Source organism: Phlebotomus papatasi, chromosome 3, assembly GCF_024763615.1.
Source record: "Phlebotomus papatasi isolate M1 chromosome 3, Ppap_2.1, whole genome shotgun sequence".
Classification (NCBI taxonomy): Eukaryota; Metazoa; Arthropoda; class Insecta; order Diptera; family Psychodidae; genus Phlebotomus; species Phlebotomus papatasi.
Window position 1 is genome coordinate 73,351,519 of NC_077224.1, and position 25,357 is coordinate 73,376,875.

At 33.2% G+C, this 25,357-nt stretch overlaps 2 protein-coding genes across 2 annotated transcripts; one reads left to right on the forward strand and one right to left on the reverse strand.

The window, feature by feature from the left end:
* Nucleotides 1-148: 148 nt before the first annotated feature.
* On the reverse strand, nucleotides 149-23,017 carry LOC129807310 (serine palmitoyltransferase 2). Its single transcript, XM_055856498.1, has 6 exons — nucleotides 22,390-23,017; nucleotides 8,697-8,919; nucleotides 8,231-8,586; nucleotides 2,953-3,643; nucleotides 2,168-2,430; nucleotides 149-552 (listed from the first exon to the last, which is right to left on the reverse strand). The coding sequence occupies exons 2-6, from the start codon at nucleotides 8,847-8,849 to the stop codon at nucleotides 336-338; spliced, it is 1,680 nt and encodes a 559-aa protein (XP_055712473.1). The 5' UTR covers nucleotides 8,850-8,919; nucleotides 22,390-23,017; the 3' UTR covers nucleotides 149-335.
* On the forward strand, nucleotides 13,158-24,184 carry LOC129807311 (zyxin-like). The gene is made up of 2 exons (XM_055856499.1): nucleotides 13,158-19,638; nucleotides 20,459-24,184. Exon 1 carries the CDS (start codon nucleotides 13,560-13,562, stop codon nucleotides 14,310-14,312), a length of 753 nt encoding a protein of 250 aa, XP_055712474.1. The 5' UTR covers nucleotides 13,158-13,559; the 3' UTR covers nucleotides 14,313-19,638; nucleotides 20,459-24,184.
* The last annotated feature ends 1,173 nt before the right edge of the window (nucleotides 24,185-25,357 follow it).

The window sequence follows — 25,357 nt, forward strand, 5'->3', positions numbered from 1 at the left end:
TTCAAACAGCGACGGCACCCAAAATTCTCCGAAACCTGTGAGTGTCCAGGATAAATCATCCAAAATATCCAATACAAAAACCATAAACCAAACATTGCAACCACTTTTCCAATCCCATTTTTTCAGTCCTCAAAAAAAATATCAATACTTTATAAATAAAAACCAAAAAATGTATTTTTTTTTTGTTATAAAGTTTTGAACAGATATCTTGAGGACAAATCCAACTGAAAAGGATAACACTGTAAAAAAATAATGACTCGAATGGGAAGTAGGATTTCTTTAAAAAAAAAAGGACGTAATTGATGTGAGGAAGATCAACACTCACTGCAGATTCCTTAGTAGATGATGGGATTGGGATCACGTGGTTTTCTCGAGTACTTCAGCCCCATTGTATCACTGATTTCATCTATTTGCGCCAGGGCATAGTCCAGCTGTTCTTTGGTGTGGGCGGCAGAGAGGCAGAACCTGATACGTCCCTCCATCAGAGGCGTCGCCGGAAAGCCCACTCCAACCACTGCGACATTCTTCGTGGTCAGAGTTCGAACGACGGCACTGCAAGACATTTCCAGAAAATCACCTAAAATTTCCAAAGCAACTTCTTTTTTCGAATTACACGAAATTTTGAAAATCTTCCACAAAATTCGGAAAGTTTCCATGAAATATGGAAAATTTCCATTTTTTCAAAAAGTTTTCATTTTTTTAGATTTCGAGAAGGATTAATGCAATCTTAATTGTTTTAATTTTTCATATTTATGATTCAAAAAATTTCATTTGCAAATTTCGAAAACATTCTTAGAATTCCCGAAAATAAACATTAAAAATTTGAAATTTTCATGAAATTTCATTAAAAATTGTGTAATTTTTGAAATTCGGAAAAAATCAAAAAGTAAAGATTTTAAAGATTTCGAAGATATTCATGAAATTTTAGAAATTCTCATAAAATTTCATTAAAGATTTGGGTATTTTGGATATTTTACTACAATTTCAAAAAGGACTGTGAAATTTCAGAAGATTTTATAAAGTTTCGAAAATGATCAAAAAATCTTGGAAATTTTTATCTTATTTCAAAAAGAATGGACATTTTTTTTAAGATTATGAAAATAATCATGCCATATTATAAATTTGAAATTTCTCTAAAATTTCAATAAAAATCAGAAAATTCAAGAGTTTTCCAAAAAATATCGAAAATTAAGAAATTTTTGAAAATTAAATTTGGAAAAAAATCATTAAATCTTTAATAAAAAAAATCAAGAATTCACATTAAAATCTAAAAATCTTGGAATTTTTTCAAAAATTTCGAACAAATACAGAAATATTAAAAAAAAAAACGTTTTTTTTTAAGAGAATGAAATTTTACAAATTTTCTTGGAATATTGGAAATTTTCAATTTCATTTCTAAAAGAGTGGGAATATTTCATAAAGGGAAATAAATAATTAAGAAATCTTAGTAACTGTCATGAAATTTCAAAACATAAAAAATAATGCATATTTTTTTAATAAAATTTCGAAAAAATATGATTATTCTTAAAAATCTAATAATCTTGATAAAAAGTCATACAATCTTAAAAATTTTAAGAAATTATTTGAAAATCTTGAAATCTTCAAATTTGTTATAAAATTTCAAAAGGAATACAGAAATATTTAAAATATTTCTTTAAAAAAATTAAATTTAACAAATTTTCATGAAATTTCACGAATTTTCATGAAATATCACAAATTTTCATGACATTTCACAAAGTTTTCATGAAATTTCACAAATTTTTATGAAATTTCACAAATTTTCATGACATTTTAGAAATTTTAATGAAATTTCCAAAAAAATAACGAAAACAATTTAATAATCTTAGAAATTTTCATGAAATTTCAATAAAAACCAATTAAATAAAATCTCGAAAATGGGAAATTTTTTGAAATTTTAATTAGATTTCAATAAAAAAAATTTCGAAATCTAATAAAATTTCATGAAATTTTATTAAAAATCTTGACATCTTGGAAATTTTCACAAAATTTTGAAAAGATTGTATAAATATTTATAAAATTTCAAAAAATTAATCATAAAAAAGCTTCTAAATTTTTATTAATTTTTATTTTTTTAATTTTTAATTTTTTATTTTTTTCCTGAAAATCATGTTACGGCAAAAGAAAAAATACTAAAACAACGACTCACCCAAGTTTAGAGAATAAATACACAAGCATTGGCACAACTGGTGAGTCTTCGTGCCCAAAAGTAATCACGCCGATCTGGGCGAGTCTCCGTCGGAAGTAACGTGTGTTCCTAGCCAATTGTTCTATCCTTCTTCTCCCCTCATTCGTCCCATCCTTCCCCATGATGATCTTCATTGAGGTTATGATCTGCTGCGCTACAGGGGGCGCCATTGAACTAGCGTAGCAATGTGCATGACTTTGACTTCTCAGGAAATTGATGAGTCTCTGTGAAAGTTCCACCAATCACTTTCAGTATTTTCTTGTTGAAGGTTAAATCAATTTTGTTATAAAAATATGAGGTTATGTTTACGAAAACCGATATTTTACGACTGTAATGCCCAACGCACAATAACTTTTGTTTAGTAAACATGTTTTTGACATTTCAATAAGAGTGAATGAGTTCTAGATCTAGTCATCTTGCTCATTCTCATGGGAAATTTTGAAAACATGTTTACAAACAAAAGTTATTGTGCGTTGGGCATAAACCGACGATCTTTGATAAAGTTTAAGCTCAATATTTGGATAAAAAATAAGAAAATGGCTAAATTCTAAAAAAACGGAGTTTTAACGTTACATAACCTCAAATTCTGGCCAAGTTCTAATGTTCCGAAAACTTGTACAAAATAAAAAACTTCTTATTTCAGCTAGAATTAAAATCATAAAATTGAAATGAAATTCAAAATACATCGAATTAAAAAAAATTTGAGGTTATGTGTGAGAATTATTTGAGGTTATGAAGCAACTAACCTTATCTCCAGCGATGTACCCTCCAGCCGACCCAAAGCTCTTGGTGAATGTGCCCATGAGAATGTCAACTTCGTGTGGATCAATGCCAAAGTAGTCTACAACACCCCTACCATGTGGCCCCGATGCCCCAATACTGTGCGCCTCGTCCAAATACAAATACGCTTTGTACTTCTTCTTCAGCGCAATTATCTCAGGCAACTTCACAATGGACCCTTCCATACTAAAAATTCCCTCCACCACAATCAGTATCTTCTTCCAGGGCTCTCCACTGCCCGGTTGCCCATTGATCACATTTCTCTCCAACACCCGTTCCAGATCTCGCATATTATTGTGCTTGAACACTACAGTTTTGGCCCCCGAAAGTCTTAAACCCAAAATAATGGACGCATGATTCTTCTCATCGCTGACACAGAGGCATCCCGGGGACAGAAGGGTGGGAAGATTGAGGGAATTTGTTGCAAATCCCATTCCAAATACAATGGCATCGTCCACACCCAGAAATTCCGCTGTAAGAGCTTCCAATTCAATATGAAGTGGATTATTGCCTAATTCCAGGCGTGGACTGCAGGAAGATAGGCCATACTTCCGGATTGTTGTCTCAACGGCATCCGCACAGGGACCCTTCTCCTCTGCAAAGCCCAAATAGTTGTACGAACCGAGATTCAAGCATTTGGTCTGTGTTCCTGTGAATCTGAATCATCAAGCTAACTTAGACGCTTTCTAGCCAATCGGGTAACCGAAAAAAATTGCAACAAACTTCAGACCGTTCAACAATGAAAAAGCCAAAAAAGCGAATAAAGGATTTGAATCTACCCAGTAACGATAGAGTTTCCTGTTCGACATGCCGCGATGGTGGCGGTCTCCCAAATCTTCAGAAAGTGGTGGCCACCAAGTAGAACTATTGCTTCAACCGCGTTTGCTTTTTCCCACGCCGCCGTAAGGATTTACATTAAAGCAAACCTTGTTCCGAACATGTTCGTTGAACAGTATTTAAACAGCGAATTTTCGTTACTGGGTAAGAACATACTGTCAAGTGCGCTAATCCGGGCGCTTCACTATGTGGATCGTTATGACTATGCTAACTAGATAAAATCCACTTAAAATAACATTTTTATTTTTATTTCCGTAATATAGTCAATACAGTAACATAATATAACTATTCAACTTTTAGAAAAAGCAAAAATAATATTTATATTCACAAGCGTATAAGTAGCACTCTACGGAAAACGATCCGGTTACCGCACCTTACTATATTATTTTTTATTTATTACTGTTTTGAAGCATATACTCTTAAAATCACTACATATTGGGAGCAATTTCCATTAAAAGAGATGGCAAAGCGTCCCAGCTCGAACTCACGAGATAGAGCTCACCGTGAATTAGTTTTTCGCATGATCATTTGGTACCTATTGATCTACTAAAGATCAAATTGATTTATAAATCACAAAAGCATTTGAAACTAAAAAAAAATCGGTGCTTAACTGATTCATTACCGATGAAGGCCGATGCAGCTGCGATTGAGATCTCAATACCTTTCCAAAAATCCAAATTTAACAAAATCGATTGAAAAATGAGCCATCCAAAGTCTACCTTTGACCAAAGGTTTACCTTTGACCTTCAGTAATTCAAAATGGCGAATTTTCCGGTCATAGGTATATTTGGGCGATAAAGCTTGGGACAATTTTGAGAAAAACCAGAAAACATGGTTTTGGAGGGGCTAGAGGGGGTGGGAGCGAAAAACGTACAGAGATATTGTTGTTTTATTGGGGGTCATCGAAGACTGGAAGTCGATATCTGTTACCGTTTAAGCTCCAGAACAGTGACAAGTTGAAAAAAAGACGATTATAATGACTGCTCTCTCTTTGAGTTTGAGCAGTAAAATTGCTTTCTTAACTCTCGTCTCTTTTGGGACTCTGAGTACCCAAAGAAGCATATGAATATTCTATGAAAAACAATGTTTTTTAATTATTCAGAACTGATATAAATCCGATTCTTGTGGATGATTACAAACTATAGGGATGTCCAAATGTGAGATATTTTTTGTAGGACCTCAATTAATTCCTGAGCTTAGATATTTTTGATTAAAAATTGTGAAATTAGCTTGCAGCATATGCTGCGGTCCGGAAAGAGTTAAATGAAATTTCTTGTGTTGCTAATTCTGGTGGGCGGAAATGTCAATTTTCTGTCAAAAGATTAATTTTTTGACAGAAAATATCTTCCAATTAATAGATGGCATAATTTATAGTTAAAAATTGGCGACGTAATATATAATATTCCTTTATCTCTAATATCCAACTATTTCATGGCTAGTTAGAAAAAAAACACATATTTTTTGTTAAGTCAAAATTGGAAAATAACAAAAACAATTCTTAAATTTGTGTATTTCATTATTTTTCTGCGTTCGAGAATTAATGACAATTATTAAAACATTTTTATAGTTTATAGTTTTATAGTTTTAATTTCGAAAAGTGAATCCTTTTTATTTTACAAAATAAAAAAGAATTTACGTTTACACTAATATGTAATCCATGGTGTAATCTTTCACACAACTGTTCTAATTACACATTAAAAAAAATATTGGTTGTTTTACCATTGTACCATGATTTTTATGATAAAAGAACATTTGATCTAAAATATAACTTTACACAAAACGCGTAATAATTGTGTAAATATATACACAATTGTAAAAAGACTGAGATGAAGATAAGAGAAACATGAAAATTTTGTGCTGCAGAGACGTATAAGATACTTAAGGAATTATAAAGCGTGTGCGTGCATGAAACAATTTCTCCAACGCTTGACATAAAGTCAGTCGTAATAGGTTTTGGATTTTGTTTTTTTCGTCGGAGTCGTTTCACGAAAATTTAATTAGATTTCTTTTGGTAAAATTCTTATTAAAAATATTGATTTTTGACTGAGTAATTACAAGAAGATGGAGAGCATGTAAAGACTAAAAGTTGACAATAATCACAGTTGACACACAGTTGATAATTTTCAAGATCAAAGATTAAAGCCACAAGGGAGCGTATTCATGAAGCAAAAGGGGTCATGTTTGGGCTCGATGGAGAGGTCTTGATATGTCCTATAATACTCAACCGATTCCAATCGAGTTTGAATCAGTAATGAACCTGTTCATAACCGATAAGTAATTTTTACTCGAAACTCAATTACAGGGGAAAACCCGCTACCTTTGGACGATTCAAGCTTCGGACAATTCATTTTTTTTTCTCTAAGTTCCATATGGATTTCACAAATAGCTCTTTTCTGAAAATTTGACTCTTTGGACTAGCTATTAAAATATAATATTATAGTGGGCCAAATTCATTTAAAACACATTGAAAATGTGATTTATGCCAAGCATAACTCGTCCGAAGGGACCGTGCTTACCCCTATTAGTCCTCAGTTATTTTGGAAAATGTTTTGAGTGATTTATAAATCTGTTCAAATCGGTTGTGAACCTTTAATGAACCGGTTATGAACCTATAAGAAATTTTTGTCCGAAAATCAATTTTATTACTCTTAAAATTATGATTGAGAAATCGGTTTAAATCGTTTGAGAATCGGTAAACGATAAATGATGCGAAAGTAGTTTTGAGCGATAGCATCTAAGTCACGAGTTCGAGCACTTCGCAAAGCCTAGGACGCTTTTGAACTGTGTTCAATTTGAGGAGTCTAATATAAAATGTTGAATTTAAATATTGTAATGTGAGAACTCAAAAATTGTTGAAGTTTTTATTTAGGTAAAACCCGGATTTCGATTTAATTAGAAATTTAAAATTTAAATATTTACAGTAGACTCCCTCTCAATCGGGCATATGGGGCAAAATTTCACTAAAATTATTGAGAAATTTGGGCATCAAAATCATTGTAAATTCTACAATAAGCGCTAAAATATAATGAATAACGATGAAACAAGAGGAACTACAACGAATTTGAACAAATTTGCTTTAAAATCAAACGTGAAAATTATCAACAAAATTTTGCGCTCGATTAAAAAAGAGCCCGATTGAGCAAGAGTCTACTGTATTAGTTTCTCCCATTTTTGTTTCCAAAAATAGGAATTTTGCCCAATGAAAAGTATATCGACTGAAGTATACGTCTAAATGAAAATTCAACATTTTTATGCAATTTTGATTTCAAATTCAAGAACTTTTACTGAAATACACGAAGTTTTGTTTCTTTTCACACTATTTATTAAAATAGTGTGAAATAATCCAACTATAAGTGGTAATTTTTGGTCACGTGACAAAAATTATCACACATTCTGGTATTTTTCGGCAATTTAAAATTACAAAACTTTGTAGAAAATGTTTGTGAATGGTACAGTGTAAAATTTTACACACTTGCAACAAAAATAAAATACCCGATTTCACACAATTTTTCGATTGTGTTTCTTTGATCAGTAAATAGTTTTATTCTATTTAAAATTGAATAATGAGCACTTCTTGCAGTTTTAAAAGACTGAAATCGAAAATGTCCCTCATTAACTCTTTCGTCTCTTTTGGGACTCTGAGTACCCAAAGCAGCATATGAATGTTCTGTGAAAAACAATGTTTTTTAATTATTCAGAACTGATAAAAATCCAATTCTTATGGATGATTACAAACTACAAGGATGTCCAAATATAAGATATTTTTTGTAGGACTGCAATTAATTCCTAAACTTAGATATTTTTGATTAAAAAATGATGATATTGGCTTGCAGCATATGCTGCGGTCCGGAAAGAGTTAAATGTTCCAAAAAGTCCAACAGAATTATTAATTGCAAAATAATCAGTTTTCAATGAGCTAAACATTCTGAATGTTTAGCCACTCTTCTTAGGAATTTGATAAGGAAATTCCTGTGAACCGTTTGGTCAGCGATTTATTCCCAGCACGCCTTTGGCTTTTTTTTCTGCACAACAAAGAAATCCAACAGCAGCGTCAGTGTCTTCATGAAAAGCTAATGAGAAAATCGATCTGCAGGAAAATACTTCATTTGCGTGATTCTCGAGAATTGTTGAGCAAACAGAAAACTCCTCAGGAAAATTCGTCACTCAATATTTGCTTTGAAACTCTTCAAAATTGCCAGCTATTTACTGGCTCCGTGACTTTGTCTTGACCAACTTTCCGGTGGATAATTGCCTGGGAGTCTCTCTGGGAAGGTTCTTCGAGAGGTCAAGCACACCAGAGAAACGCAGACACAAAAAAAAAACTTTCCCAATTCAGCGAAAAGGGAAATCGAGGCGCCTCACGCAAGGGATTTTTTTTTGAGCGAAAGAGAATAAGGTTACACTTACTCAAAAGTCCATCCGTAGTCTTTGGTAATGCGATCCTTGAGGACAACTTCGGCTCCGGGAACACTGCAGATGGGCCTGTTCCAGCAATCCCTCACTCTCCGGTAGACGTATCTGAAGTAGAAGCGCTCGAAGTTGTCATAGAGCGATGGGTAGCCTTCCCGGTTTCGCTCCTTGGCCACTTTGGGCGTGAAGAAGAGCTGATTGAAGTAGCCCAGTACCATCAGCAGGTAGAAGCCCAAGTAAGTGAGGCAGGCTACAAACAGAGGCACTTCCTCGTATGACTCCTTGGCGCTCGTGGAATCATGCTGTTTCCTCTGGCCAGCAAACTCATGTCCTATCTGACCATTTGTCACCACCTGAAACAGCCAAGGGAGCCCATTTAGACCGAATTCCGGAGATTTTTGGGGGGAAATGTGGCGTGAGAACGTGACCTTGTTCTCAAATCCCATCTTTCTGGCCAACTTACCTTGGCATGACCATTCATCTCGACAGTTTTCCACCTCTTGCTGGTCCCCTTGTGAGTCCCATTCGGCAGGCCATGGCATTTGGCAGATGTATCACACTTCAATTCACTGGAATTCCCTTGAGAAACAACACCGGCAACTCCACAAGCAGCCATCTTTTCCTTCGTCCAGTCTCGCACTGACGTCTTGGGGGCTCTTCGGTAGGTTCCGCCCGTGTGGAGCCACCTATCGAAAAGAGAGAAATGTCACGTTTAGTTTCACTTTGATAAAGGTCATAGAACTCCTGTTAATTGTGATTTTTATGTTAACACTCAAGAATATATAACAATAAATTATTAAAATAAATTAAATATGGGAGACCGAAGCAGATTGCCCACGTATAGTATTAGATAGTGGTATCTTATAATTTTCCTTCGAAGGAATATTGAGGAAACCAATCTTTATTCTTGATATAGTCAAGTGTGCTAATCCGGGAACTTCGCTATCTGGATCGTTTATGACTAATTCACTTAAAATAATATTTTTATTTTTATTTCCGTAATATAATCACTACAGTAATATAATATAACTATTCAAGTTTCAGAAAAGGCAAAAATAATATTTTTATCCATTAAATAAGTAAGTGTAATCGACTCATTTCAATCTTGTGCCAGTTGGGTTCTTCACTAAATATTTTCTAGTCAGTGTGTCAGTGATATTTTCGCTAATGACAGCTGGTTGATTGAAAACATTTATTGTTTTTTTCCTTGTGATAAAAAGTATTTTAAATCCAAAGCTTTTAATTGAAAGTGATTTAGCGAAAAGGCGACCCAGTTAGTAGAAATTTTTAACACTTTAAAACCCGAGCCAAAAAATCACGTAGAATACCAAAACTGGCATAAAATGCCAGCGCAGATATTCTCAACAAAAAATCAATTTTTCAATAGTTTTTTGTTCCGTAAGATTTCTACAGCAGTTCTAGAGGACTCATAAATTCAATTTCCTATATTTAATTTCTTATTTTCTTAATATTGTTGTATTAGTTTTCAGAAAATTGGCAAAAATGACAAAGTGATTTTTCACATGTTGCCATAGTAAAATGCCTTGTAAAATGTCAATTTCCATATAATTTCCTTTTTTCTAGCATTTTGGCAAAGATTTAAGGAAAGGACTCATATCAATATATTTTCCTGTAAAAATTTCTTTTTTTTTGTAATATAGGTAGTTTGTGCTATTTTTAGAAAATTTTATGTGAAATTCCAACAGGAATTCGAAAAAGAAAAACCAGGCGTAAAGTTGATTTTCACCTTACTTTTTTTACAATACCGTACTCTACAACAATTAAAGTCATATATTATTCAATTTTTATTTATTATTTTTACATTCTCAAGTATTTTTGAGATTTTTTGTAATTATAACAAAAACTCAATAAATGTAAATACTTTTTAGGATATGTCGTTTAAGCCATTCAAATATCCATTTCTGACATTTCTGATGCCAACTCCCTTAATTTTACGCCAATTTGGTGTTCTACTCCCATTTTTTTTTTTTGGTAATTTTTTAAATTATAGAAAAGGTATTAACTACCTTTTTCTACAAAAAGAAAGCTAATTAAATTCTCTTCTATAGACACTACTGCTATCACTTAAGCATAAAATATTAAATAGAATTCTTGCAATGAAGCTCTAAAGTTAAAATTGGAGTAAAATGCCACTTTGGGTTTTTAAGTGCTAAAACAATGTGATGAATGGTCATAAATTTCGGCTGATAATTTGCTTTTCATCCGATTCTTATAGGAAATTACCGTCGTAGAATTTTGCAGGTGATTATTTTCCCGATTTTCCCTATCATTTCGAAATCGAAAAAAAATCTTTTTAATGTAATTTTCAAAAATTTGTGAAAATTTTCAAAAATATTGGATAATTTATTTATAGGAAGGAATGACTGATATTTGTGAGAATTTTGCAGAATTTGTATAAGGCAAAGCACCAGCGATCGGCAGTGTTCCTCGGATCATCAGGTTAATACCACATTGATGCTCCAAATTAAATGATTTTTTATAAATTATTAGCTACATTTTACTATTTACCTCACACATGAATACAGTGCATTAACTCAGATCTAATTCATAAAACCAATTTTCCCTGAGACACTTGATTAAATTCCTTACGATCCGAGGTACAGAGCGCAAGTTTGCAGTTACACATATTTTTTATTAATTTATTGTTAAAATTAAAAATTCAAAAGTACAGATATAGTTAAAGGGATCACTAATGTATCAATTAGTAGCCTACATTAAAAACACTAAACAATGTTTTGTGTTTTATATTTTCGACTAAATATAGAGCATGTCTCTTAACATTCCGATCTTTGGGGGGGGGGGGGGTACTCTTATTAAAAAAAAAAGAAGTTCATTTCGAAGGCGTCTAAAAGAAATTTTTTTAAATGCCAAAGGGATTTTATGAATTGAGTGAGAGGTAAATAGTATTGTCACTCATACCTATCAATTGCTCATCGAAACTGACCGGCATTATTCAGCCAATCAATCTTACACTCATGGTTCACGCGCTGATCATACATAATTATCTCCTGCACTTGTTTATGTTTATTCTGGTCATTCTGGTATTCGGGAGTTTCTCATGGTTTCTCACGTGAGTGAGTAAAAGAAATCGAAAAATATACATTATTTTAGTGAGGTTGACTCGAGTTTCTTAGTAAATCTATTAAATATAAATATCTATTAAATTAAACTCGCAAATAGCAGAAAATACCCCCTGGCATTGAAGAATGAGTAAAACAATTAATTACCAAAAATTTTTATAAAGTTTCACATCAATTGGACCTATTGAACCAGAAGATTCTGAAAGGAATCCGCCATAGAGTATGTGTTGTGCTCGCAAAGATGTTAGTAAAATTAATGGAAAGTCGTTAACGCAAGTGAATGACAGACAAAAGAAATCACTTTATAAAATGAAATTAATTTTGGAATTACGTATTTTTCATGTTTTTTTCCCACAAATTCCTATTTGACCTGCTCACTTATTTTGATATATTCACGGATCTTTATAAATTCTGTTAAAAAATGTAAATTTTCTAAATTTAAATTAATCTGAATATTTGATAAAATTATTCTTATTAGAAACATATTTCCAGCTTGCTTAGTTGAAATTTTATTCAACTTAAAATAGCACAAGATTGTGAGTTGTGAGTCTATGAACAATTAGTCACTTTACTGAAAAAGAAATATCGAGAGAAAAATAGTTTTCTTTTTTCGGGCGAAATAATTAAGAGTAAGGAATCTATGAAAGTAAATTAATATTTTGCAAATACCTCATGTAGGGGCGACCGGGGTAGAATTAGCCAGCAAGTGAAGCTTTTTTTTCGAGCGTTTGTGAAAAAATGGTAAGGTTTGTCTAATGTTTTTATGTTTCATAAGTAGCATTAGGATATTGGCTGTATGAAATAGTGCAGTTCAAAGCTCTAAAATCCTTGAGTTTTTCTAGAGAGGATAATGAAAAAAGTATGACACATTGGCTACACGTGCCCCGTGTGGAGTGTGGGTAGATATAGCCACTTTTGGGGTGCTAATTGCCACCAGTTTTCCAGACGAAATTTTAAACTGGAGATACCAAATATTGGTTCGCTTGTTACACTGAATCCCACTGATGCTAAATCAGTGCTAAATAGATGCTAAATATGTCACTTGAACCTACAGAAAAAGTTTTTAGCCACTTTTTTATGACATTTTTGTAATCGCGGCAAAATTGATGAAAATATCCTGAAAAAATCTATTTCACAAATTTTTCATCCGAATGGCTGTATTGCTTGGCTTGGAACATTAATAGTACTTTTTCATCTAATAATTATCCATATATTAGTGAAAAATCATTGATAGTTTTATCCCGGCACTGAAGAGTGGCTACAACTGCCCCGATAGGGCTGTTTCAGTGTTTATCATCTTATATAAAAAAAATGGATAATTATTATCCAAGTGAAAAATATTTTTTTAATTAGGTTTATTAAACCAGAAACGAAGTAAAACTATGAAATTTTGACTAGAAACTCAGAAAACCAAATGCTGGTCCAAAAATTTGTTCATAGTCAAAAATATTAAACTTTGCGACATTCAGTCAATTCTGTAATCACTGCCATGTAGTGATCATTTGCCAGTAAATGCTGGTATTTTTTCTACAATTTGAAATAAATTGCAAGAAAAGTAATATTTTTTGAGTCACTTATTTATTATTAATAATTATAAAAGAAAAATATGCCAATCATTTATAATAAAAAAAAAGCCGTCCAAAAATTATAATTTAATAAATTTTGAATTATTCACATTTGTGTAGATCTAATAAAATTTTCTCCCAATTGCAATATCAGTGACAATAGTAATTCCAACGAAAGCAGGGGACGAGCAATCGTTGTGAATTTATAATTGTAAACAAAGCCAACGGCCAATAACGATTCATCTTCCCCAGCTGCAGAGAATCTCCCACAGAGAAAGAAATCGTGACGCAATCCAGTCGCAAGTGCTTCGGCGGATGAGTCATCGGTCGATTAAGGGGATCATCCGGAGAGGGAATTTCCAGAGAGACAGAGAGAACAAGAGAGAGAGAGACCAGCGCTTGCGCTCACCGGTCTGGAAGTGAGAGATTTCTCCTGCAAAAGTCTTTTCTTGCAATTCTTGGGTCCGCCATCAAATCCCACAAACATCGAGAGAGGCACCATCTCTCCCATCGACAAACCCAACTAGATATTCTGGTGAAGAATCAGAGTGACAGGAAATCCCAGTGAGAGAGAGCAGGAAGCTCCGGGAACAAAGGAAAAAATTGTGATATAGGAATTTTTTTTGAGTGTGAGATTTGTGCCAATTTTCTGCACACAAAATGGACTTTACGGGAGATTTTGATGCGAAAATCGACCACTCCCTGACCCAGGGGAGTGCTAGTGGTCAGAAGGGGAACACCCAGGCTGTCAGTCAGACATCATCAACGGATGACTTTGAGCATGTCGATCCCTTCTCATCGCACAATCTCATGGATCACGATGATTTCTTCAATGCTCCGCCCCAAAAGCCCAAGGAGGAGGCAAATCTCCTGGACGATTTCATGCCCAGTGACATTCCAAAGGCAAAGGAGCCAGACTTTGGACAATTTACCGGTTTGTCGGACGACTTTGGCTTGCCCAAATCCCAGGCAGACACCACAAAGAGCTTCATGGACGCTGAGAGATTCCAACCAATTCCTCCGAAGGCAGCAACTCCTCCGCTCCTGGATCAGATTGAGGATGACTATCTCAATCCATATGCCTCGCAAAAGGAGAAGTTTGTGTCCTCGGAGGACTTCCTCGAGGATTTCAAGGAACCTCCACCGCCAGAAAAGAAGGCTCCAGCTCCGGAACCACTGATTCCGGCTAAAGCTCCTGAGCCTCCAGCTCCCAAACCTGCACCAGCGCCCCAAGAGAGACCCAAAGCCGAGCCTCCGAAGCCCCCTCAGGCCGCTGCCCCGGTGACTAAGAAGGTGGAGGAGAGGATTGCAGCTGAAGAGATGTTCTGCCGCATCGGATTGGGTGAGTCTAAAAGATTTCCTCATTTTATTCAGTTTTACGCATTCGTTTTTTTTTGCGTTCCGTTGCCATAATTTTTCCACTGAGTGCCTTGTGTCGCTTCAATCAGCAAATGCAGTATCGGAAATTTTATCGCGAGTGCTTCCGTTCAAAATTTTTATTTTTATGCACAAAACAAAAAAAAAGTCTAAAAGTGTTTTCATTTTGAGACGGGAAGTGTTCATTAATTATTTTCGAGTGAATGAATTAATATCGAAATTGAGTTTGGAAAGGAAAGGTTATGTTTTTATGATTCATATAACCTCAATATTGCATAGCCCCATATTAAGAAGAAAATTATAAGATACCAAAATATTGTTTTTTCTTAATTGTTTATTTTATAAATTCTTAAGTCATGGGGTAAAGTGATATAAGTTGGACATGGTGTTACGAGTTGGACAATTCGCCGGTACAAGTTGGACATGGTTTTTTTCTTGATAAATACAGTGCAAAATTTGTCTTTAAGCACAAGGAACCACATTATAAAACTAATGGCTCCGGCACACCTTTTAGATCAGGAAAATTTTGTTAAATTAAAATTCGCATCCCTTTCTTTCTCACGCGTTTTGCAAATAGCTATCTCATTCTTCCGCGTTCCAAATTCGATTGAGCTAAATTGAATTTGGAGTCACGTTTAAAAGAAGAAGAAAAGTGCGAAAGAATGAGATGGAGATATGCAAAGCATATGAGAAAGAAAGGGATGCTAATTTCGACTTCATGAAATTTTCCTGATCTAAAAGGTGTGCCAGAGCCATAAAGAATTAAAAATATACAAATAAAAATGAAGTACTAAATTTATCAAGAAAAAAAGCCCTGTCCAACTTGTACCACTTTACCCTACTGTACATAACCACAACCACAACAATTTTTTTTAATTAGATGAAAATAGAATTATTTATCATAAAAACTTTCACCGGTATTTTTATTCCGAAGTAATGGAATAACAGTGAGAAGAATATGGTGGCCAAACGGGATAAACCACAAGTTGAGTCGGAAGCAAAGTTTTGTGAAACATAACCTAAAAGAGTGTCAAACCTGTTTGGGGTGATACTTTTTAAAATAAAACGAGTGCAAACAACCAGATCAACCTAATTTTATGTTAACTCAGTTAACGTAATGAAAAATTCAAAAGTGAGGTTAAAATTGAACTTTCCTTTAACAAAGGATGATTTGTTAAGTTAATTAATATAATAGCTTTGACTTTTGCTATTATATGGCGAAGATTACAACTTTAATTAAAAGTCTTATTTTTGACTATTTACAAATACTTTATAATACGTATTTGACTACAATGCGTGCGTTTATTAGACTGAATTCAATATTCAAAAAACCTGTCCTGTACAATATCTTCCTATCTCTTTTATATGTATATCTATCTCAATACACTACAATGAAATGATTAAATTTGACAAAATGTTTTAAAAATGATTGTTTTTAGATTTTTCAGAAATTAGTTAAAAACATGCAATATTATTCTTGAATTAGCTAAAAGATTGTAATAACTGCATTTTTTTGTTTTATTTTTATTTATCTTAAAAAAACGTTAAAGTACTCTTGGATTTGATCATCATTTTTTCCATTAATATTTCCAAATTTAGTAGCTTTTATAAAAGAAAGTTTTTTCCCTTCAGTTTACTGTGAAAATTATCTAGAAACAATTATGGAAAAAATTCACAGTTTTAAAATGTTACATACTGAAGGGTCGGAATAAGCTCCGGAAAAGTATTAAAGACAAGTTTGAGGAATTCTCAGACTTAGAATAGTCAAAATTTACCTATATATTTGAATAGTGTACACTGTACATTATATTAGAAAACTACAACAACATATTGCAAAACAAAAATCTGAAATTTCCTAAGGTATTTAAAATTTGTCTTGTTTTCACCGTTTTCCACTTTTTTTGTATAAAAAGCACGTGGTAATTTTCAGGTTATGTCAAACCTAACCTAATAAAAAATACATAATTTCCGTGGCAGAATATATTAATCTGCAGTCCACATAGAGATAGTTTTTTTCAATAACCAAGGCAAAGAAAATGAATATCTATCGTTTTTTTGTATTATTTTTTAACTTCAATAATAAGAGATGTTCAACAAAAAAATTTTAATTGTTTATGAATTTTGAAGTTAGAAGATTGTGGACTTTTTTTTTTACATTAAAGAATATTTCATAGAGATTTCTTATCGTTAGATGACATTTTTTTGAACTTATTTTATTCATAACCTCAAATACTAGAATAATCTTTCTACCAGAGTTCCCCAGAAGCAATTTTTTGTTCAATCATCGCTAAAAAGTTTTTCGGTCACTTGCAAAAATAAAATATTCTTCAATTCCGGCCGTATTACAACCAAAACGTGAAAGGGAATAAGAAAAAAAGATATTCTAGATTTAGCATTGATCGATCTCAAAGATTCATAGTATTTGAAGGAGTTATGGATAAATGCCCATTTTTCGAACAGCATTTCAAAAGAGTCCACACTTTTTTCTTTTTAAGTTAAAAGAATTCTAAGTGTCAGTTGTATCCGAAAAGCTGAACAATACAAATTTGTAAAAATATGGAAATAGTATTTTAAAAAGAAAAACATTTTCTTATAAAATATTCCCACTGTTCTGAAAAAAATCGTACATTTCTCGTACAAAATATATTAGCAAATGTACGATTATTTTCGGAGCGGAGGGAGTACAGTAGACTCTCGCTCATCCGTGAGAGCGGGACCAAAATGTCATACGGATTTTGAGATTGATACACATAAAATTGTTTGAAATCCAACGATTTTTTTGTTTACACTAAAAATTTGTGGAGTTAATTCTGACCTGATCCAATTGACATTCTCTCTAAACATGCGTACTGTCCAAAAAAGTTACATTAAGAAAGATTTACAGTAGATAGAGCACAATTGCTTTAACAAAAAAAAAAACCAAAACGGGGACAATGTGTCTACAAAATTTTTAAAATTTAACTGTCTCACGGACTTTTTTATGTCACCCGGAAAAAAGAGTTCACGGAGAAGCGAGAGTCTACTGTAATAAGCAAAGTTGAGATATTAAGTAATTTGTTAAGAAATGACATAACCTCGAAATGTGAGTAGATTGGGAGAGTTGTTTTCTAAAAAAACTGATAGCGGTTTTGGGCAATAAATCTTTTGACAAGTCACAAAAATACGAAATTATATGATATATTTAATTTGATCCTGTACTTCTGACATACCACTACATAAAATAGAAGAAGAAGAAGAAGAAATAAACAAAACTTAACCAAAGTTTTATCAATATTCTAAAATTTCTTTTTAAAATTCGTGTTATTTTATTTTAAACTTTTAAAAAATCTAGGTTATTCAAGAGCAACACAGATTTTCAATCTAACCCTAAACATTTCTTTTTACATATTCATGACATTTTCTTGAAATAATTTAATAAAGTCACAGTATAACATACATAACTTTGTCTCTATTCTTCTTTTTGTTTTCCGTAAAAATTACTCAGAAAAGTTTTAACCAAAAATTTTTATAAGAGAAAATATGATTTTTAAAAAAAATGTTCTATCAAAAGTTAATTTTCCGTAAAATAAATGCCCAAATAAAATTCAAGGAAAAATGAATTTGCAAATACGACACTTGTTGATGCAATCGTCATCTGAGTATTTTTGCACCTTTGTCAATTGTCTCGATGATGTCAGGTGTATTTCTGTGCGGTTTTTTTCTCCTGCAGTATTCTATCGAAAAGTTCTTGGATTTCAGCGTATGCTTAGCAAATTAATTTTTCACGGACGATTCTAGTAGAGAATTTCTGCGCTTTTTTTGGTCAAGTGCGACCGTTCGATATGCTCCACCAGCGCGTATCCCATTAAAGAGTCTCCTATTGTGGATGGAATATTGATAAGGCCGTCGATGACCTACATTAACATTCCATACTCTTTGTGGAAATGTTCGAAAATTCGCAAATATTGCAATTTTACCAGGAATTCGGGGATTTTAATGTTTAGGAACTTTTGCAAAATTTCTTCTACAGACTTATTGAATAATATTTCATTATCTAAATCGGCGAAATCCTTTTATTGATACTCAAAAGATAATGCCAAAATATCGCGGTAATTGACGTGAATTATGACTGTTATTGTTGCTGATAGTGAAGTATTTGAAAAATTCACAACAGAGTTGATTGTATTCTAGATGAGTAATTTGTGATTGGATTCAAGGTTAACTTTGAGATTAGACATACCTCTACAGAAGCTGTTTTTTTTTATCATGAATTTTTATTTAAATTTATCCAAGTGTTTCGACAAGAAGCTTGAGAACTACAAATTGTGAATAGTTGACAGCGCCATCTATCGAAATTTAATGAGATTAATTTTCGTTGTATTTTTTTTAAAGATTTTTTCTAAATACTACAACTATCTTTTAGAATTTATCAGACTTTTGGCTCCTAATTTTTGTCAAAATTGCCTTTAAAAAATTGACATTTCTGTCTACAATGATAAGGAAAATTGTCTTCATAAAAACATTTTTCACAAAAATTGCTCCCAGTGTGTAGTGTCCTTTGTGCTAGTGACGCATTGAGCTGTCTACAGACTAGACAAATTATGCCCATAATACCGGGAGTTCCGCTTTGAAAGAAATTCTCGGGACCGAAAAGAAGTCCGCGAATTCACTTCTGTGAATTCACACTGTGAGACAGAAAAATTGCATAGCCACAGGAGAGGTCTTTGGAATAAGTTACAGAAGCGTCGTGATGCATGTAAGATATTCTCGGCGCCACTTTTTCTGCGTATTTTCAGCGCCAACGGTTCGGAAGAAATGTATTTCAAATTTATCGCGTGAAAAAATTGCATAAATTTAGGGGCATTTAAAAAAAATCTGTAAATGAGCACCCAAAAGTAGGCAATCTATATCAAATTCTTTCAATCCGTTTTGACTTAAAAGCCAAAACTCCCTGAAACATTTCAATGTAACATTGAAAATAAGCTTCAATATTGAAGTGAATATTGAAACCAATATATTTTCTTAAATATTAAAGTTTTATGTCAGTAAATCTTTAGTGTGGAGGCAATCCTTTTCGTCAATATTAGATATTGAAAGCAAGTATTCCAATAAATTTTGTCTAATGTGTAGCCAGCTTTGGTCATGAAAACTAATTTATGTAACATAACCTCAAACAGCTCAATCCTAATTATCCGTTATCGATTATTTCTGTGCCTTCATTATAGTGAAAATTGGCTTAGAATCCTAAATATTGGAACTTAATAGCTTCAATGTCCTTTTCCCACCAATTTGAGTAAAATTTCCAAAATTTCAACAACTAAGCTCAAAATGAAATTATTGTTACTTCAGGTTTTTTTTTTTTAAAGAATATCTTCTAGGGGAAGTGAGGGATGGTTCGCACGCTTTTTGGAAGTCAATATTCAAGATTTTTTTCTGCCTGAACGGTAAAATGGACAATCAATTGCGCTATACCACAAGAATCTGTGGTCTTTTAACTTTCTATGCGTGCCTCATTCACTGCCGTAAAATCTGTTCTTTTTCCTGGACAGGAAAATGAAAAAAGTATGATGATTTGTGCGAACCTTGCCTGTGGAGGCAAGATTCGCACCATGGGTTGTTAAGGTTCGTCATTGCATTTTTTCCTGGAATAACTCTTGCTCACAATTAAAAATTATTTACCGATTATTAGATTCAAGTTCCACGAATCCACGGAAACCATTATTTCACTAAAAGAAGGTATCTAAAACAGTTTTCTTCTAATTTTTCTGAAGCACTGTTTTTCTTGCAAATTTATGTCGAAAAATCGACTAAAATGTGAAAATTTCAAATGTGACAACCCTAAAAATTTATCAGCTGTCTTTTCTTCATCTTCCTTTTCCTTTGTTTTCCTCTTTGAGGTTATGTTGTGATTTTAAGCTGCTGGAGTTACCTGATGAGTTGGCGAACCATAACACTTTCAGTGGTTGAACCAATACGCAGTGTAGTATTTAGGATTTTTTCGCCACTCGGAAAATAATTTTCCTCCGATGCAAAAAATATTACGTAAATATCAACCCAGATTAACCCTTCATCTATTGGTGTAAGTGATTATTTCTGAAAATCAATTTAACTGTGAGAAATCACACGAAATATGAGTCATCAAAATTTCCCATTTTAGGCCACTTTTGCATTTGTGATTCTAGAACCTAGGAAAAAAGGGCTAGGTTGCCTATTTTTCCAGTGAAGATGAGGTTTATGATTATCTATCTAATGCCTAAGAAATGAGGAACTAGCACTTTTCAAACAAAGAAAAAACTCGGATTGTTTGAAGGCTCAAGCGTGCGAAGCATCCCTCACTTCCCCTATAACAAAAATATTTCATTTGCAATTTAGCCCTTAAGTTTTTTAAGTCAAACAACTCTAAATAGGTCATTTCTCACCCGATTTGGTTAATATTGGATTTCCTTGAAAGGTCTTAAAATCCCCACACAGCACAGTATTTGATAACGGCATCTACGATCTTCTTGTTCTATTTGATTATATTCTTTCCGTGGCTAGGGACAAACTGAGCGCGATATGGATTCCCGACGAGTGGTGGAACTATCTGATTCGTAATTCTCTTGAAATGTCAAAAACTCAAAGTGATCAATTACTGAAAATCGTTTTCTTAGTGTAAAAAAAAAGTTTTATGTTAAAAAAAATGGATCGATCGAGATTTGATCAGGAGTTGTTGCAGTGATAATTCATTAATTTACATATTTTCCTCTTATCTCTGATTAAATTGTAAAAACATCGCGGCTGGAACTTTAATCACAGTGGGTGTTAGCCGTGTTAGCGATCATACAAAGCAAAATTTAATAATATCAGGCAAAGTTTTTTTTTAAATTAAAATTAACATGACAATTTTGCTACGTTTTTCATACAAACTTGAAATGGAAAATATTTTACTAATACAAAAATTATTTTTAATTTTTTTTTTGGTAATTTTTAATTGTTGGAAGACTATTAATAAATATTTTTTATACATGTTTTTATATTATTTTAAAACATTAATTAAAATTCTTTTGTAAATAAAAGTATTCTTGTATCTGACACTCCTTGTTTGTCTGCCTCTAGAAGGAAGTTAACAATCTTCTGTTAATATCTTCCCCTACTTCTATAAGAAATAAAATAATGTTGGTACAACATTTCATTGAGGAAGGTTTCGCGCACGAGATTTCTAGACGTGATTTTTTTAAAATATAGGAATAGGGGTTATCAATCCGTTTGTCTGTAGAATTGAGGTCAATAAGGCTCACTAAATGCAATTCAAACCCGATTATTGCCGGAAAAAAATCTGGTGACCAAAGGAGATTCGAACCCAAGACAGTAGTTGTGTCATACAAGTACTCTACAATTTAATCCATTGTTTACATTTAAGGAAAAAATTTTTTTTAAGTTAATTCAATCAAATATTTTTCGATCGAAACCCTCTTGGCTATTGCAATTAAGATTTTACATATCACTCCCTTTGATTGAAGAAGCACAAAATGTAAGACATTTTCTATGCAGCGGATCAGCTCTGCAAAAGCTTGAGATCAAATCTCGATTCACTTAATTCTTTTTTTTCCATTTTTTATTGGTTGCTATTGTATTTTTTTCGCAGTATCATTACTTATTTATCTAGAAAACTTTGGTATTTCAACTCTGTGCTTTCAATGCAGCAATAAATTTTTTCTATCGTTTTTCCCACATTGAAAAGTGTTTTAACAACACACATTTTTTTTGGGGAAGAAAATTCCTCTGCTTCAAATTCAGTTTTCTCTCAAAATTTGGTGAAGATAATTTCTGTGCAAAGAACCACAAAATGTAGCTCAAGTGTGAATTGAAAGACTTGACTGTAATTAAATTACGAAGACGATGCTAGAATTAACTTTGAGTTATTTCTAACGAATAATCCAACAACACTTAACGGTTCCTGCATGAGATTGTAAGACTCTATAAGAAATTGATGGAATAAATTAGTCATGTTTCACAGCCACTAGGAATCGTCAATTGTAATCGCACGATGAGTGGATTTATCGCATTCACGTAATTCTTTTCGCAACATCATTCGACTTTGATAAGAAAGTCACTAACACACATTTTCGTGGAACTTTTATTTGGGGCGACTCACCTTCTTTTGACACGATTTTTTTTCACCTGATTCCTTTAAATTCAAGTTGATTCACAGAATCCACTTGCTTCACAGAAATTTTGAATTTGAGAAGAACTTTTCACAAACTTTGGAGTGCACTTCTCTCAAGTGAGAAACAGTCCAGCCAGAAAGGCAGAGGCAGAAGAGAGTGTTTTGGATGGAAACTTATCCAGCACGTGAATTAGTAATTATAACCGAGAGAGCACAAATTGGCACAACTCACGTAATTTATGATTAAAATCACATTTGAAAATTAGAGCAGATTTTTTAAAGGGTGTTTCTGAAGCATTGAGAATCGAATATTTAAAGTAGATTCTCCTTTTTAAGCACTTTTAGCCTTGAAAACTTTGGAATTTTCTTTTGTAAAAAAAAGAAAGAAAAGAAATTTCACCTCTTGAGCTCACGATCACGAACTAAAACCAACAGTTGAGTTGAACCTACAAAATGCGAATAGTCTTTATCAATTGGGTGGCGCGACTCCCAGCCAAAAGTGGAAGAAAAGGCCAATGGAATAAGAAACGAAAAAGAGACACGGGGCGAAAATTTATCGGGAGTTGCTATCAAATATGGTTACACAATATATCTCTATCCAATCACACCAAAAATATGACTATAAGCAATGATTCTCTTTATTGTATCTCATGGGGCTTCTTCAACTTTTGTCACATACTCATTGATGTTTAAATACATTGGAGAATTATTTGTACAAGTTTATTTACGCGTAATTAATAGAGAGATGCTAAGATTTCTGAGATAAGATTCCGTTTTTGGACACTTAATGATTTCAGTGGTAGAACGCTCGTTTAACGTTGCAAGTGTCCTGGGTTCGAATCTTCATTAGGTCCATTAGGTCATAATATTTTTTTTTGCGATCAATTATGTTCGAATCGTATTAGTAAGCTTCATTGAACTCAATTCCACCCTTCAAAAAACTCCTCCCGAAGGAAATTTCATCAGAGGATTCACTATAGAAATTTCACCAGGTACCAAAGGAATTTTCCTCCATAAGTCTCCAAGATTACTCATCATAGGACTTCGAGGGGAATTGCTCGAGAAATTACCCACTAAAGAGTAGAAATTTCCCGAGTAGACCATAGGGGTTTCCATTGGCATTTTCTTCTTTCGGAAAACATGGTAACTTCCTAGGGAATTTGGACGGAATTCCTAGAGAAATTTCTATGTGCAATTTCCATTATTATTCTCTAGGATTTCCCGCCCAAAATTTCGATATTTACATCGGGGTTTTTCTCTCTGAAGTCTCCGGCAAATTCAACAACGAGAATTAGGGTGGAATCTCTGGAAAAATTACTCCGCTGAGGTGTCGACATTTTCCAAAGAGATCCCTTTAAATTCCCTTGGAAAATTTCCCCAGAAAATTTTACTGATTCCAAGTGAATTCCCGATAAATTCAAGGGGAAATTTTACGCGGAAGTTTTTACCGACATTCTTGGGGATTTAAAGGGGAAATTTCCTCATAGTGATTGGAAAAATAGCCTGGCCATTCCTAGGGGATTCCTATAAATTTCCCGAGGAAAAGTCTTCGAATTTTCCAGATCATTCTCGGAGATTTCCCAGGGAAATGGAAGGGAAAATTCACCCTGGAAGAGGAAAATTCCTTCCGGAGATAAATGAAAATTCCGTGGCGAGTTCAGGGGAAATTCTGATTCGAGATGGTTTTCTGGTTGCAAAGTTCATATAGAACATCGAATATTTTATTCGATAATAAATGAAAAGAGAGAAAAATATAATAGTAGAGACCTAAAAGAAAAAGAAATACAAAGATAAGAAATAATAAACGAAAAAAATCAAAAGGAAAGCAAAATTTATGGTTTTCCCAAGGATTTTCCTGAGAGTTATTCTCAAATTTTTCCCCGATCTTTCCCGAAAAGTTCCCAAGGATTTCTTTGAGAAAAGTCCCCTAGTTTTTCCGTGAATTCAGGGGAATTCACGGGTATATCCCTAGGTAAAATCTCTCAGTTTTCCTCACCATTCTTAGGAAGTTGCCCGGGATTTCTTTAAGAAAAATCCCCGTTTCCCTGTGTCATATTACTGGAAAGTTCTCAAATTGCATTACATGCCAATTCAGCTGGCCTGTCCCTACTTTTCCCTAAATACCCGTTGGAGAATTTTCGGTGACGAAGTAATGACACTTCTTGAGAATTCCCCATAGCAAGATTCCGCGGAAATTCCAGTGGAAAACTTGCGTCCAAATTGCAAAATTCGCCGGAATTTGACGCAAAAATTCCACTAAGTTTTCCTATGGAATTTGGAGCCGGAAATTCCATTGGAATCATAGTGCTCCATGGAATTTCAAGTACGATATGCTGGAATTCCGGCGTTAAATTCCGCGGAGTTCCGTGGAAGTTTTATATGGAAACTTACATGTGAAACCTCCACGGGATAAGCTGCAAAAATCGTATAGAAATTTCCACTATCTTTCCATATGGTTTTATATGGTTTTTCCCACTTTTTTCTCGAATGTCAAACAAATAAAATGGTGTTGTGATAACGTGGATAATTTATTTCCAAAACTTCCGCAAACATTTTTAGTGACTCCTGCGATGAATTATAATATAATTAATTAGGCGATACTGCGTTTCGTGTAGATAATATATAGTGAAGTGATTACATTAAATAGGCCGCCAACCTAAAATAATACAGTTTTTATGTCATTTAATAAATATTTTCGGAAAAATTATTTTTTTTTATAAAATATTTTTTTATTGCTCAAAGTGTTAATTCGTTATTGCTGGTTTGGTAAAACATATTATAATCATCGTAATCTTTGCTATTTCTTTAATATTCGGGAGTAAAATCATGAGGTGCATGTGACAGCTTCATTTTTTCTCCATTTTATTTTGGTGGAAAAATCCACATAAATTCCACGAGCATTTCCATGGAAGTATTCTATATAAAAAATCCAGCATAAATCCATTAATTTTCGTTG

Coding starts and splice junctions, on each gene's coding strand:
- LOC129807310 (XM_055856498.1), bottom strand. CDS start 8,849: ATGGCTGCTTGTGGAGTTGCCGGTGTTGTTTCTCAAGGGAATTCCAGT. Junction 3,644..8,230: donor GACTACGGATGGACTTTTGA/GTAAGTGTAACC, acceptor TTGATGATTCAG/ATTCACAGGAACACAGACCA. Junction 553..2,167: donor TATTTATTCTCTAAACTTGG/GTGAGTCGTTGT, acceptor AATGTCTTGCAG/TGCCGTCGTTCGAACTCTGA.
- LOC129807311 (XM_055856499.1), top strand. CDS start 13,560: ATGGACTTTACGGGAGATTTTGATGCGAAAATCGACCACTCCCTGACC.